Source organism: Dipodomys merriami, unplaced genomic scaffold (assembly GCF_024711535.1).
Source record: "Dipodomys merriami isolate MVZ:Mamm:240054 unplaced genomic scaffold, mDipMer1.0.p SCAF_1, whole genome shotgun sequence".
Lineage (NCBI taxonomy): Eukaryota > Metazoa > Chordata > Mammalia > Rodentia > Heteromyidae > Dipodomys > Dipodomys merriami.
In genome coordinates, this window is record NW_027202270.1 from 130,561,049 (window position 1) to 130,577,566 (window position 16,518).

At 36.9% G+C, this 16,518-nt stretch overlaps 1 protein-coding gene across 5 annotated transcripts in view; it reads right to left on the bottom strand.

The window, feature by feature from the left end:
- The window catches only part of Pcnx1 (pecanex 1), a 159,643-nt gene that overhangs the window by 101,760 nt on the left and 41,365 nt on the right, over positions 1–16,518 (bottom strand). For 4 of the 5 annotated variants that reach the window (XM_070030966.1, XM_070030962.1, XM_070030959.1 and 1 more), the window contains exons 3-5: positions 7,936–8,041; positions 2,116–2,161; positions 691–780 (exon numbers count right to left, since the gene is read on the bottom strand). In XM_070030966.1, the coding sequence (XP_069887067.1) occupies positions 691–780; positions 2,116–2,161; positions 7,936–8,041 (242 nt within the window). Of the gene's footprint in view, positions 1–690; positions 781–2,115; positions 2,162–7,935; positions 8,042–12,706; positions 12,800–16,518 lie in introns of those variants that run through there. The other variant, XM_070030970.1, reaches the window with a different exon arrangement.

Sequence of the window (16,518 nt, forward strand, 5' to 3'; positions counted from 1 at the left end):
TGTACTCTAGCTATCCTGATAATCTTCACATTTATTTTAACAGATTTTTAAAGACAGGAATAAAAGGTCACAGCCATAAAAAAAATAATAATCTTACTTGTACATGGTACTTTTGAGATATAAAATAAGATAAGACATATAACTCCTAAATACACTGGTACCAACCCCTCTAAACCTCTTATTAGAGCATTTTAATGTTGTATATTATAGAGAAGGAAATTATAATTTTCAAAGCCACTGATTCAACTTAAAAAAAAAAAAGGTTTCCCGATATCAAACAGCATATTTTGTCTCTTTACAGTTGGGGGAGGAGGGAGGGCAAGTGGGAATAGTTCACAAAAGCAAATAATAACAGGGTATAATAATTTCAAAGGAGTTACATACCATTAACAAAATAAGCTAGTAAGAAATGGACTTGAGTATAACATCAAGTTAATGGCCAACCAAAGGAATAGCAGAATCTTATTCCCCATCTCATACTTAACTCTAGGGCACATGTCCATAAAATTTCTCTCTGCATTATTTGACAAAATATGTCTAAATAAATTCAGTAAGACAAAAATACTTATAATGCTGTATTACTATTATCCCAGTAAATTATTATTACGGTATCTTGTGAAAATGTTATGTATTCCATAAATTTATCCTGGTCACTGCATCATATGTCACTGGAAAGCTTAATGTTCTTACCTTGTTCTTCGCTTCCTTCCTTACAAAGACTAGAGCTCTGGCCCAGACTTAAACTGATATCATCAGAAGTCTTAGCAGTATCTATATCTCCTATAAAGAGAAACATGTAAGGACATTATATTAAAAATAAAAGCTAGTATGAAAAAACCAAGGAAGAATGTCAGGAATGTAGTAAATATGTATCATCTAAAGTAGTTTCTGTATATCAAGGATTAGTGTAATGGAAGATACACTCATTCCTTCATTAAAAAATGTCATGAACTGTGAGAGCAGATAACTAGTCTCATTATACACCAAAATTACATACCAGTAGTATGGAAAGCTTCATCATGCCAACTAATAAGCTCTTTCTTTACATAGCTCATAGCTGTAATCCTAGCTACTCAGGAGGCTGAGATCTGAGGATGGAGGTTCAATTCCTCAAAGCCAGCCAGGGCAGGAAAGTCAGTGAGACTCTTATCTCTAATAAACTACTCAGAAAAAGCCAGAAGTGGCAATGTGGCTTAAGTGATAGCAGACCAACCTTGAGCTCAGGGACAGAGCCTAGGCCCCGAGTTCAAGCCCTATGACTAGCATAGAAAAAAGTAGATTTTAGGACTGAACGAGTGGTTCAAGTGGTATCACACCAGCCAATGAAGCAAACCAAGCAACTGTGAGCCCAGAGTTCAAACTCGTTTTTAAAAAAAGTACATTTTAAGGGCTGGGAAGGTGGCTCAGTGGTAGAGCGCTTGCCTTGCATGTCTGAGGCCCTGGGTTCCATTCCTCAGCACCACATAAGCAAAAAGAAAAAAGCTGGAAGTGGCGCTGTGGCTCAAGTGGTAGAGTGCTAGCCTTGGGCTGAAGAGCTGAGGGACAGCGCCCAGGCCCAGAGTTCAGGCCCCATGACCAGACTCCCCCCAAAAAATAAATAAAATAAAAATAAAATAATAAAAAGTACATTTTAAAAAGAAATAAAAATGACATGATAACAACTTGAAATAACAGAATTTTACTTCTTTGGAAAAACAAACTAAAAGGTTATAAAGCAAATGTAGTATGAATTTAATCTAAAACACATGTAAAGAACAAAAGAAAAAAGACTCACCCTACTTTTAGTGTCTCATTTATGTTTAGATTTAAATTTTTCTCATCAAATTAATTTTCCATGACTCTTACCTAAACTTATAAAAAGTATTTTCCTTCATGCAAGAAAATTTTCTTATAGATCAAAACTTAAAAGGTGTGAAATATAACCGGTCAAATACTTGAGAGATTTGGATGATAAAAGCATAACACAATTAAAATTAAGCAACCTTTAAAAAATAGTAATTTCACCTATTAATTCAGGAATAATTGTTTTATTACATTTGAATGTACACCAGTTATACTTATCAACAAAAAAAGTAATGAAAGTCAAAAGCAATGCTCAAATTAGATCATGTGTACCTTTAATAGTGGCTGCTGTCCCAAGACGAGAGGAACCAGATCCAATCTGAAAATAGGTGTGAAAAAGAAAACGGATTAAAAGATTAGCTATATGCCATTAACAATACAGAGTAGCAAGTCTATCAAACACAATTGTTGTTTTTTGTTTTGTTTTTTTTTTTGGGGGGGGGTCCAGTTGTGGGCCTGAACTCTGGCCTGGGCGCTGTCCCTCAGCTCTTCAGCTCAAGGCTAGCGCTCTATCACTTGAGCCACAGCGCTACTTCCGGCTTTTTTTTTCTGCTTATGTGGTGCTGAGGAATGGAACCCAGGGCCTCATGCATGCAAGGCAAGAACTCTACCACTGAGCCATCTTCCCAGCCCTCAAACACAATTGTTATATTATCTAAAATCCTATCAGTAGCCTATCACTAAATTTTTACTAATAAAAATCACTTTCATCGGTAATATCACAGGCATACAACCTATTTGCTGTGGCACGTGCTAAGTTATATAGATGTGCTAAGCTTCTGGAACTCCTCTGAATGTTCAAAATTCATTGAGCTTTCAGGGCGATAAACCTTCAATTTCAAGAAACTTGTATCTGTAGACATAGTTCTTGTCATTTCTATATTGCATCAGAAATGTTCATATAAGACTTTCTATCTGTAATAAACTTATAACTGCTCAGGATGAAGAAGTTACAGGGGACAATATACAAAAATGTAACAGAGGCAATATGTCTGTCGAACTGTTAGCATATTAATAATATGCACTAATAATTCCTTAGTTCCAGGATAGGAATTACTTCTCTATAGATGGTTAGAACAAAAAGTAAATAAATAAATAAATAAATAAATAAATAAATAGCTGAATGCAGGTGGCTCACACCTGTAATCCTAACTACTCAAGAGGCTGAGATCTGAAGATTGTGATTCAAAGCCAACACAAACAGAAAAATCTGTGAGACTCTTTATCTCCAATTAACCATCAAAAAGTCAGAAGTAGACCTGTGATTCAAATGGTAGTGTATTAGCTCTGAGTGAAAAGGCCAAAAGACATTTCACATGCCTTGAGTTCAAGCCCAAGGACTGGTATCAAAAAAAAAAAAAAAATCCTTTATTTGCAATAATTAGTATATGTCTAGGTCAAGCAGAAAAGGTCAAAAGCTATGTACAGATGACCATATAAGATGAAGATGATGCTAAGTGAAATGAACCCCAAGATAGGGACACAAGTGGTTTTATCTTTCTTACTGTTGTTTTTAGTGTATTTATAATGTGCTACGTGATTTTTCTGTTTCTTTTGTATGTTCTTTCCCTATGATATAATCCCTGTTTTCACTGTATTTGATTCCGGTGCGCTGTATCTTGTATATACATTTTTCTAATTTGGGGACGGGAAGGGAAATAACAAAATGCTTAAATAAGGACACAAGCTGACCCACTGTAACAATAAGATGTACAAGACACTAAGTTGAAAAACAAACTTTACAATCTGGGGGGCAAAGAGGGAGGCGTAAAGGAGGTGGGGAGGGAAGGAATGGTAAGGGACAAACAAAGAGGGAGGTAACAATGCTTGATAGGAAATGTACTCATTCATGTACTTATTCATAAAACGTAACCCCTCTGTACAGTATCTTTACAATAAAAAATATATGCAAAAAAAAACAAAACCCACAAGTTATAATTAGAAAATCAAGTTCAATGCTGAGCTTTTAGTGCTTACATTCAAGATGATATACTTTCCTAAAATTTCATAGCTGAGGCTACCTAGCAAGATCCTATCTCAAAAATGAATGCATGAATGAAAAAAGCAAAGAAATATTTTTATTGCAGGAAGGAAAGAAGGAAAGAAGGAAGGAAGGAAGGAAGGTCATTTCTGCTACTCTGCTAGGCAAGTTTCTCTATTGAGATTGTGGACACATAATTTCCCAGACATACATTTAAAAACAAACAAGTGGGGCTGGGAAGGTGGCTCAGTGGTAGAGCACTTGCCTTGCATGCCTGAGGCCCTGGGTTCCATTCCTCAGCACCACATAAGCAAAATGAAAAAAGCCGGAAGTGGTGCTGTGGCTCAAGTGGTAGAGCGCTAGCCTTGAGCTGAAGAGCTGAGGGACAGCGCCCAGGCCCAGAGTTCATGCCCCACGACCGGACCCAAAAATAAATAAATAAATAAATAAATATAAACAAGTAAACAAAAACATTTTATATACACCCTTCTTAAAACTGAATAAATATTTGCTCTTTTTTTTGGGGGGGGGAGGAGGTAGGGCAAGAAGGCAGTACTAAGGATTAAACTCAAAGCCCTATACATGAAGTGCTCTATCAGTTCTTCTTCTGTACCATTCTAATGGCAAAATTTTGTTCTTAATTCCTTGGTAATATATATCACATTTATAACTTTGATTGCTTATACCACAATTCATAGTCTTTTGAGGGTAACACCAGTCTCTACTTCAGACCAAAGGGGCTTCAGGAGCTGGGAAGGTGGCTCAGTGGTAGAGTGCTTGCCTTGCATGCCTGAGGCCCTGGGTTCGATTCCTCAGCACCACATAAGCAAAAAGAAAAAAGCCAGAAGTGGCGCTGTGGCTCAAGTGGTAGAGCTCTAACCTTGAGCTGAAGAGCTGAGGTACAGTGCCCAGGCCCCCAGAGTTCAAGCCCCACGACTGGACCCCCCCCCAAAAAAAAAGAGAGAGACAACTTTGGCCAGACTGGGGGGTTGGGGGAGAGATGGGAAGGGGAAACAAAGGAAGAGGCAACAATGCTTGATAAGAAATGTACTCATTACCTTGCCCATGTAATTGTAACCCCTCTGTATGGTATTTTCATAATAAAAAAAAGAGTTACTATTTTTTTTTGGGGGGGGGGCCATGGGGCTTGAACTGTGGGCCTGGGCGCTGTCCCTCAGCTCTTCAGCTTAAGGTGAGCGCTCTACCACTTGAGCCACAGTGCCACTTCTGGTTTTCTGATGGTTAATTGGGGATAAGAGTCTCATGGACTTTTCCTGCCCAGGCTGACTTTGAACTGTGATCCTCAGATCTCAGCCTCCTGAGTAGCTGGAATTACAGGTGTGAGCCACCGGCACCCAGCTTAAGAGTTACTATTTTATAAAGGAAATTTACTTAGTATGCTATGTATTTAGTGCATGTGCATATGTTTTAAATATATGCAAGAGGAGAGAAGACTTTCACTAAAACAAGCGGGGTCAGTTCCAATAGAAACAGTGCCTAGGGTGGGGGGAGGGGGGAGGCGGGGAAGGGAAGTGAAGGGTAAACAAAGGAGGAGGCTGCAATGCTTGGTAAGAAATGTATGCATTATCCTGCCCATGTAATTGTAGCCCCTCTGTACAGTATGTTCTCAAATAAAATAAAATACAATTAAAAAAAAAAAGAAAAAAAAAGAAAAAAAAAAAAAAAAAAAAAAAAGAAACAGTGCCTAGAACTGACCACAACTATGCTCTTCTACCCTACCTTCTACAAAAAAAAATAATTTTTTAAGGCATGACTCTCCAAAATATCACTGGAAAAATGAAGGATATCTTCCTAGCGTAATCTGACATTTTCTACATTTGTTAACAAAAAGGCCAGGAATATAAAACATGTAGCTGTATTTAAGGATTAAATGATTTCATATTCTATTACAAGAAACTGAGAAAAGCACAAGGTTTTTTAAAAAACAACAACAAACACCCCCACAGGATAGAGGATACTGGTAACATTTTTTCAAACAAGGATTGTAAAATCTAAAAAGTTTCAATGTGTCGGGCGCCAGTGGCTCACACCTGTAATCCTAGCTACTCAGGAGGCTTAGATCTGAGGATCACGGTTCAAAGCCAGCCCTGATAGGAAAGACTGTGAGACTCCTATCTCCAATAAACTACCAGAAAACTGGAAGTGGCGCTGTAGCTCAAGTGGTAGAGCGCTCTCCTTGAGCTGAAGAGCTGAGGGACAGCACTCAAGCCAAGTTCAAGCTCCACAACCGACAAAAAAAAAAAAAGAAGAAGAAGAAGAAGTAGTTTCAATATAATTAATGTGTCCAACGTAATACTTTTTGATAATATTTGTTTCTTCACTTCCGGTTTTCTGGTGGTTTATTGGAGAAAAGAGTTTCACGGACTTTGCTCCCCAGGCTGGCTTTGAACCACAATCCTCAGATCTCAGCCTCCTGAGTAGCTAGGATTACAAGCGTGAGCCACCGCTACCTGGCCCTTCACTTTTTATTTTTAACACACTAATATCTCCCATTCTATCAGCTTATGATGGAAAGGATACAAATTTAAGGCCCTATTTGTTCTGTTCTATACTCAAATCACAACTGAAACCAGTCACTACTATTCACTTACTTGAATTGTGAATCATGAAATTACAATTTAAATAAATATTAATCCTCTATCAAGAGATAACACAAAATAAGATACTTCTGATTTATAAAATATGTCATTTTAAATAATGTTGGCCTTATGTAATACAGAGCAACATATAGAATAGTTTAATACTATGACATAAATCCAGGAAACTTAGGTCTGCTACTTTTTTGTTAAGAAAAGGACCAAGTCCAATTCCACCTCTAAAGTTTAATTACATAGATAATCAGCAGTCATTAATGAAGGTCACTTTGCACAAGGCAATATATTACACAGGAGAAACAGGAAAATCTACTTCTGTAGAGGCTTATAAACTACCATATACTACCAAAAACAAAGAACTGAGATAAATAATAAGGGCCCCATCTGCCAGAGAATGTGTCAACCATAGGTCTTTACCACAGGTAGACTATAATATCTTTGAAAATTTGAAGAATAGGGGGAAGTTTCAAGCTTAGTTACAGTTAAGCCAGAGTATAAGAACTAAATCTTCCACTGGATCAGAAAGGAAGAAACAGGAAGTATACTTTCAATCCACAAAGTTATGTATATAAAAACAGGAATGCTAGAGTGAAGAAATCCCAGAAACAAGGTCTAGACTAGACCAGGACAGAAATCAGCAATTTCTCCCGCATAATGATCACTGAATTTCACAGCTACACAAAAATCTCCCAAGGTTTCCTTTACTTTAACTAGTAAAGATGTCTGTTAAGAAGACAAGCTGAAATAGCCATTTGGACAAGTGAGAGAACTTTAGTGGAAGAGCCAAGGTTAGACACAATGAGAGCAAAATCTGTAAATTACTCTCAGCAAAGTGTAAACATTATATAGCAGAAAAACAATAAAAATCATTAAAAGAAGATCTACACTCTACCTCTTTCTTTACCATAACATTTCCTCAATTGGTTCATGTGGATTTTTTTGCCAGGCTTTTAAACTCTCATAGATATCTGTACCATTCTAATATAGATAACATGAAGGCAAATAGAGCAAGCTAGAAACTAAATTTCTAAGGCATTCAACCCAACTATGTTGATTCATCACAACTATATGTAGGTTCTAAATAGTTACTTATATAAGTACATGTAAACATGAACTTATTAACATGAAAAGTCAGTTAAAATAAAAATATTAATAAAGATAATATAAATTTTTTAAATGATCATCAGAAAAATAAACATCACTCAGTGAGTCATGACATAATCCTAGGAGTCTGAGATCTGGAGAATCAACGTTAAAGGCTAACACAGGAAGAAAAGTTCCCCAGACACCATTTCCAAAATAATAAACGAAAAAGCAGGGCTAGAAGCAGAAGTTAAGTGGTTCAGTGCCAGCCTAGCAAGCCAGAGCCCTGAGTCAAACCCCAAAACTGCAAAAATAAAAAAATAAAACATGAGCTGATTGTTATAGACCTGAGAATTAACTCATGTTACCTCAAGGGAAAAAGAAAAAGACAAAATAAAACTGCAAGGTTCCTACCTGGTTGCTTGGATCAAGACCAGCATAAGAATTTCTGGAACTGCAACCAACTGGAGGGGTGGCCTCTCGAATAAATTCAGACATTTCAATCCCTCCACCAGGATCACTGGGTGAAAAAATAAAGTTAAAAAAGATAGAATAGTTATCATTATTCTGACATCCATTATTTTAAGTTATTCTGACACCAACTATTTTCAGTATTTTAAGTAAAACTAAATGTTCTGACTTTTAAAAGTAGGGAAGCAAAGAATGATAATTCTTCATTTACATGTTTAAAAGTTGGAACTGTTTAATAACCACATCACATGCTCTTACAAACTGTCTATACCCAATCTAATATCAGAAAGTAGCCTTAACTATAACTATAGCATTATAAAAATATCATTACTTGGGTCGTAAAACTACTCTTGCAAATAAATTTTGCCCTTTGCCTAGAGCAAAGTGAAATTGGCCAACTATAAACATAGAAAGTAATCAGATATCACATTAAGTGATGTCTCTATGAGATAAGTCTATGACTAAGCTGCATGACACAATGATGAAGTACAGAAGAACAGTCATCCTGGTTACACCATTTGTGCGTGCCATTTTTTTTTTCTGCTGCTGAGTGGCTTTAATGTTTTTTAACACAACATCTAGGGAAGTTTATTTGTATTTCTCTAAATGGTACACTTTTAGCTCAAAACTCAATTGGGATACTAACTGTTGTACAGAACTGGAAATCTAAGAATTAGTGTTTGCTTAGTAGGTGAAACCTAAAAAAGTAAAATGATGCTATGCAACAATAGGCATTAAATACTAGGTTTAAAGAGCTAGTAAAGCCCATCTTGAATACTTAGAAACAGTGGAAACCCAGAATTGGGAAAAGAGAAACAATAAATCTCACCAAATTTCAAAATATTAGAAAATATTATGTAATATGTTTCCTTGGAAACATAACTCTTAAAACAATTTATAATCCTGCCAGGTACCAGTAGGCTCACATCTGAAATCCTAGCTACTCAGAAGGCTGACATCTGAGGAACACAGTTCAAGCCCAGTCCAGGCAGTAAAGTCTGAGTGACTTTTGTCTCCATATAACAACCAACAAGCTGGAAGTAGAGCTGTGGTTCAAGTGGTAGAGTACAAGAGTACAAGCCTTGAGCACAAAAGCTCAGAGACAGTGCTCAGGCCCTAAATTCAAGTTTCAGGATTGGCACAAATTTTTAAAAACCTTATAATCCTAGGCCGGATGCCGGTGGCCCACACCTATAATCCTAGCTACTCAGGAGGCTGAGATCTGAGGATCGTGGTTCAAAGCCAGCCTGGGCAGGAAAGTCCATGAAACTCTTATCTCCAATAAACCACCAGAAAAAACCAGAAGTGGCGCCATAGCTCAAGTGGTAGCTCAAGTGGTAGAGCGCCTTGAGCTGAAGAGCTGAGGGACAGCACTCAGGCCCAGAGTTCAAGCCCCAGGACCAACAACAACAAAAAAAACCAAAAAACAAAAAAAAACTTATAATCCTATTTACCCAAATGTATTTATTCATTTTACCAGGCATATAAAGTACCCCATTTTGTAAATACAGGATAGAAGTTTTAGTACATAGGCTGGATATTATAAAGACATAAACTGTCTTGCCACTCATCATCTAATATTCCTCCTTATTAACCAAAATAAAGCTATCAAAATTCTTATAAACCAACCTGCTCATCCCAAACTGTTGCTACAGGTTCTGAGTAATGCTAACTCTATGCCCTTAGGCTTAGGAGTTGTATCTCCTGACCAAAGTCATTAGAGCCAACTTTTTGGTCACTGAGATTAATTCTAAAATAAGCACAAACCCCAAACTTAAGCTATTGGGTTAGGAATCTCTATGCAGACTTAAAGCCTAGAGCTGCTACAGCCTTCTTACAACCATAAGAGCCTGTACAAAAAGCTAACAGAAGAGGACTTTGATAAAAGAAAGAAAGCAGTGCCATGAGATGATTGTTTAAACCTCTGCATCCTGACATACCTAGAGATATCTCTCATATGCAGACTTCTGAATAATGTGAGTCATTAAGCTTCTATTGGTGGAGTATCTTGCTATAAGCAAAAGTTATAAGCAAAGATAATTAGGTGAGTACCAGTGGCTCACACCTGTAATCCTAGATACTCAGAAGGAGGAGATCTTTTGAGAATCATGTTTGAAGCCAACCCAGGCAGAAAAGTCCATGAGACTCTTATCTCCAATAAACTACTCAGAAAAAGCCAGAACTGGGGCTGTGGCTCAAGTGATGTAGCGCTAGCTAGCCTTGAGCAGAAAGAGGGTCAGGGACAGCGTCCAGGCCCTGACTTCAAGCCTCAGGGACAGAAACCAAAAAAAGGTAATTTTTAAGCATATCTTTTATCAAAGTATTTATCACTACAGAAGTTTAAATTATACTTTTATTATTTGAAAAATCTTATAACTGTAATATCCCAAAGTTGCTTGATTAATGAGTTTCAAATTCTAAGCCATTGACTATTAGCTAACTAATGCTGAATGAAGAAAACTAGCTTTCTAACTTGCATTTTTTTATTTTTTTATTTTTTTAGTATTTTCTTTTTTTATTGTGAAAATACTGTACAGAGAGGTTACAATTACATGGGCAAGATAATGAGTACATTTCTTATCAAGCATTGTAGCCTCCTCCTTTGTTTCCCCTTCCCATCCCTTCCCATCCTCCCCCCCCCCCCGCCCCACATCATTCCCCTCCCCCCCCCCCAAATATTTTTATTTATAAAAAGAAAGCAGCTGGGCGCTGATGGCACACACCTGTAATCCTAACTACTCAGGAGACTAAGATCTGAGGATTGCAGTTCAAATCCAGCCTCATCAGGAAAGTCCATGAGATTCTTATTTCCAATAAACTACTCCAAAAAGCCTAAAGTGCAGCTCTGGCTAAAGTGGTAGAGCGCTAGCCTTGAGCACAAAGAGGCTCAGGAACAGCGCCTAGACCCCAGAGTTCAAATTCCAGGACCAGAAAACACAACACACAACACACAACACACAACACACACACACACACACACACACACACACACACACACACACACACACACACACACACACACTTTAAAAATTAGTTAAAATTTAATGGTCAATTCAATGCACAAATGCCCAAATGTAAATGGCAAATGCTAGTTTAACTCTTCAGTGTTAACTCATACAAGCTATATAGGCTATCTTGAGAATATTTTTTATGACTTGGCCAAATAACAGTTTAAATCACTATCACCACACCGAGTTACAGATGATAAATAACCAGCATTGTTACTGTGATTGCTGCTCGAATGCATCCTCTTAGCCAGACTACAGGAACAAAAGGATAGAGGGCAAAACAATTATGAAAGAATTAAATATGTAACATCACAGAAAGGATCAAGAGTCTTCATCTTGTCTTATTTGTATGTGTATCAATTTTATTGACATATCATTCAGAAATCTTACAATTATAATTCAGTATTTTTAGCATATTCATAGTTGGGAAAGCATTATTATAATTTAGAACATTTTTACTGCCTCAAAAACTCTTTTAGTCGGGTGCCGGTGACTCATGCCTGTAATTCTAGCTACTCAGGAGGCTGAGATCTAAGGATAGCAGTTCAAAGCCAGCCCAGGCAGCAAAATCCGTGAGACACTTATCTCCAATAAACCGCCAGAAAACCAAAGTGGCTCTTGAGTTCAAAGCTACCGCTCTACCACTTGAGCCAGAGAGCTAAGGGAAAGCACCCAGGCCCAGAGTTCAACCCTCATGACCAAAAAAAAAAAAAAAAAAAAAAACCCAAAACCTCTTTTAGCCATTGTTCCTTCACCCTATCCACCCTCCCAGAAGTAGCCAACCACTCACTCTGTATGTTTCATAGCAACAGAATTATATTCTATATAATCTTTAGTGACTGACTCCTTTCCCTTACCATGTTTTCAAGGATCCTTCACATTGTACTGCACAATACTTGATTCCTTTTAAAGGCTAAATTATATTCTACTATATGAATGGACTGCATTTTATTTATCTAGTAGTCATAGGCAAGACTTGTCTACTTTTTTACATACTTCTCTGTCTAGTTCAAAACTGAAAAAAGTAAACATCAATATCTAGAACAGAGTTTCTTAACCTTGGCCCTACTGACACCCTGGGGCCACATAATTCAAGATGTAAAGGACTGCCCTGTGTATGTTAGGATAGCTAGCAGAATCCCTAGTCTTTACCTCTCTAAGCACTAGCAGCATCCCCCACTTGAAACTATCTCCCTCCACTGCCAAATGTCCAGAGAGGCAAAAATCATCCCTAGGGGAAAAACAATGATCTATATCTAATACTGGCCAGTGGCCAACATCAAGTGGACAGAAAGTGGTATTAAGAAACAAAAAAAAGACCAAGGAAAAGGGAGACAGTGCTACTATTTTAAGAATTCTCTAATAAAATTTCCATACTTTGCTCTTCTCTTCACAAGGATTTGGTCACAAGGTCACACAGAGTTTTCTGCCCTACCTGGCTTTAGACCATAATCCTCCAGATCTCAGCCTCCTGAGTAGCTAGGATTACTAATGTGAGCCCCTGGCTCTCAGCTTGTATCTGTCTTTGATGTCAATTTTTGTAAGATTTTTACATGTAATATACTTATATTACATGTAACCTTGTGACCTATCAGCCAACCTGAGGTGGCCTAAATATAGCTAAGCATGTGAATGGCTTTTTAAGGATTCTTTTTTGTTATTAGCAAGATGTCCAGATTTTTAGCAATGGAGATTTCAGCACATACCTGGAAAGTATAGCAGTTTATAATTCTCACAGAAGCAATGTGGTCTACTGCAGTAAGCAATACACCAAATTCAGGGAATCTCTACCTCTATGCCTTAACTTCCCCATCTGTTAAAAAGAAAAAAGCCAGGTACAGGGAAAGGCCGAAAAGCAGAGGGGTCTAATCTAAATTACAGTGGAGATTTCATAAACTAACTGGTTATTTGCTACTCATGTTCAAGTTATGTTCAGAAACTTTACTGAGTCGTCATGTTGCAAAGTCTATAAATCTAATTTAGAGTGTAATGCTCAGAAAAAAATATGGATAAATAAAAACAAAGTCCTTAAACAGAATAAATCCCCCTCAGGAAATTTAACATCATGTGGTCAAAATGGATCCTTAGTTTATAATATTACAAGTGTTATTACAAGTGTGATCTATCTCCAAAATATTTGCATTTAAATCCTTAAATTCAGTGCCCTAACTTCTCCAGAAGCTTTAAAAATGTACAGTAAACATTGAATCATTTGGACTTTGTCTATGATAAAAATTCAAGCATTTTTAACTGATGTACCATGCAAGAAAAATCAATGAAAACCATAAGGCTCAAGCAATCCTACTATATTCATTCATTCTTGCAACTGACTGATTGTTACTTGTACTAAGCATAATGATTTTATGCATTTTCCTGTTCATTTCTTTCCTCAGAATAGATTGTAAGATTCACAAGTAGTAGGGTGAGGAAGAGGAGATATCAATAACAAAAACCTACAGCAAAGTTCTTACCTTAAGTGTGAAACTTTAAAACACTTTTTTTAAGATTATAAAAAAGAAAAGGATATACAACATGCTTTTTCAACTTAACCTGGTGTTAGTCATAGCCAAAGGAAAAAAATTAAACAAGATGAATAAGGATGAGAATGGAAGAAATAAAACTGTCATTTGCAGAAAATCAAGAAATAACCTCTAAACCAAGTATCAGTTTAATAAAAATTGTTGGCTATGAAGTAAACTATATGTAAGAGAGAAATAAACAAAATGTAATTTTAAAGTATTTTCAAATAGAAGAAAAATTATAAAAATAATTTAGTAAATTATCTTAAAAAATAATAAATATTTGCTGAAAATCTGAAATTCAAAGTAATTGGAGTGATTTAATATTGAAATGATATAAACATTCAGCAGAGGGATCTATGTTTTCAAAGAAATTGTAATAATAATATTAAATTTTTAAAGACCTTTCCTTGTAAATTTTAAAGTTTATATCAAAAAACAAAAAGCCAAAATGAAGCTGGGCGCTGGTGGCTCACGCCTGTAATCCTAGCTACTCAGGAGGCTAAGATCTGAGGATCGCGGTTCAAAGCCAGCCCGGGCAGGGGAGACCGTGAGACTCCTATCTCCAATAAACCACCAGAAAACCGGAAGTGGCGCTGTAGCTCAAGTGGTAGAGCGCTCGCCTTGAGCTGAAGAGCTGAGGGACAGCGCCCAGGCCCAGAGTTCAAGCCCCACGGCCGACAAAAAAAAAAAAAAAAAAGGCCAAAATGAGAAAAGTTGTGCCCCTCAAAAAACAATAGAGAAGGTTTGCCCCACAAGCCACTGTCAGCCATGCTATAAAGCTAGAACAATTAAAACAGTGTGATAAGGAAACAGGAACAGACACCAGATCTGCCAAACACAGAAAAGAGCCCACATACTACTGTATATGAAAACTTAGTTAATGGCAAAGAGAACAGTGTAGATTACTGAAGAAAACAAGTAGTTGTTTATAAAGAAAAATGAAGTCTGAGTTCATACATGACACTACCAACTAAAATAATTTCTGGAAGTGGCGCTGTAGCTCAAGTGGTAGAGCGCTCACTTTGATCTGAAGAGCTGAGGGACAGCGCCCAGGCCCAGAGTTCAAGCCCCACGACCGACAAAAAAAATAAATAAATAAATAAAAAATAAAATAATTTCTGATAATACTGAAATCTAATAAAGAAACATGAAATCTTGAAGACAATATAGAAGGGTTTTTTCCCCAATTTTTATGTAAGAAATAATTTCCTAAAACACAGTAATTCTATTTAAGATGAAAATTTTTATTAAATTTAACAATGTAGGCTAATCATAAGAAACCCTAGGAATAGCAAAATGACAAGTCACAAACTAACTAGGTTATATCTGTAATGTATATAACTAATAAAGTAATGGTAGGACTACATTACAGTTTTGCCATTAATAAATCAAAAAACAACTTCAGGTCCTGTACCTGTAGGTTCAATCAAACATGGATCAAAAAAACAAAACAAAACAAAAAGATCTGTACTAACATACATAGTTTTCTTATCATTACTCCTAAACAATATAGTACAAACTACTACTTACACAGCATTACACTGTATTCCATATTGTAAGTAATCTATAGATGGATGGTTGAGAGTATACAGGAGTCTATCAACGAGTAAATACTTTACCACTACATATCTGAAGTAAACTTTGGTGTCAATAGGCTGCCATGAAAACAATTCTTAGCAGATACCAGAAGCACAATATATTACATGTAAAAATCCTTTTTTTTTTTGTCGGCTGTGGGTGCTGAATTTTGGGCCTAGGTGCTGTCCCTCAGCCCTTCAGCTCAAAGGTGGTGCCCTACCACTTGAGCTACAATGCCACTTCCGGCTTTTTTCTGCTAATGTGGTGCTGAAGAATTGAACCCAGGGCCTCATGCATGTGAGGCAAGCACTCACCACTGAGCCAACTTCCCAGCCCCCACATGTAAAACTCTTACAAAAATTGACATCAAAGACAGACAGAAGCTGGGAGCCAGTGGCTCACGCCAGTAATCCTAGCTACTCAGCAGGCTGAGATCTGTAGGCATAATCTGGAGGATTATGGTCTGAAGCCAGCTAGTGCAGAAAAATCCATGTGATTCCATCTCCAAGTAACCAGAAAAATGCCAGGCTAGAAATGTTCAAGTAACAGCATCAGTCATGAGCAAGAAAGCTGAGTGAGAACACAAAGCCCTGAATTCAAGGCCCAAATGTGCTCACGTGCACAAGCACACATGCACACATGCACACATACACCAAATACAGAACAGACCACATTAAAAAATAGTGGCATAGGAAGTGGTTGATACTGAATATAAAGAATTAACATTCTACAATAAATGTTTTCTCTAAATCAACAGCAAAATTACTACCAATGGGAAAAATATAAGTCACAGAATAACATATGATAAATAATAAAATAATATAATAAATATTAAATAAGAAAATTATATAAATGGCAATAAGAAAAATACTTCCAATTTGCTAGTAATCTAAAAACAGAAACATTAAACATTGAGGCATCTATTACAATTTTGTCTAAATATTATATACTCAGGGTAATCAAACTGCTCATCATAGCAATTAAATGGCAAAACTATTTGAATCTGGGAAATATAGTCATTTAAAAGAAAAGTGAAGGGCTGGTAAAGTGGCTCAGTGGTAGAGCGCTTGCCTTGCATGCATGAGGCCCTGGGATCGATTCCTCAGCACCACATAAGCAAAAAGAAAAAAGCTGGAAGTGATGCTGTGGCTCAAGTGGTAGAGCGCTAGCCTTGAGCTGAAGAGCTGAGAGACAGCGCCCAAGCCCCATGACCAGACCCAAAAACAAAACAAAAAAAAAAAAAAAGAAAAAAGAAAAGTGAAGTCCTTAAACTTAAAAAGCTTGTAAATGTAAACAGATAATTAAGATAATTAATATTACAAGAGTAAAATACTTGCTTAATGAACAAACAAGGTAATCACATAACAGATGAGCAGGAACATAATGTTTGTGTGCTGGTCCTGGGGCTTGAACTCGGG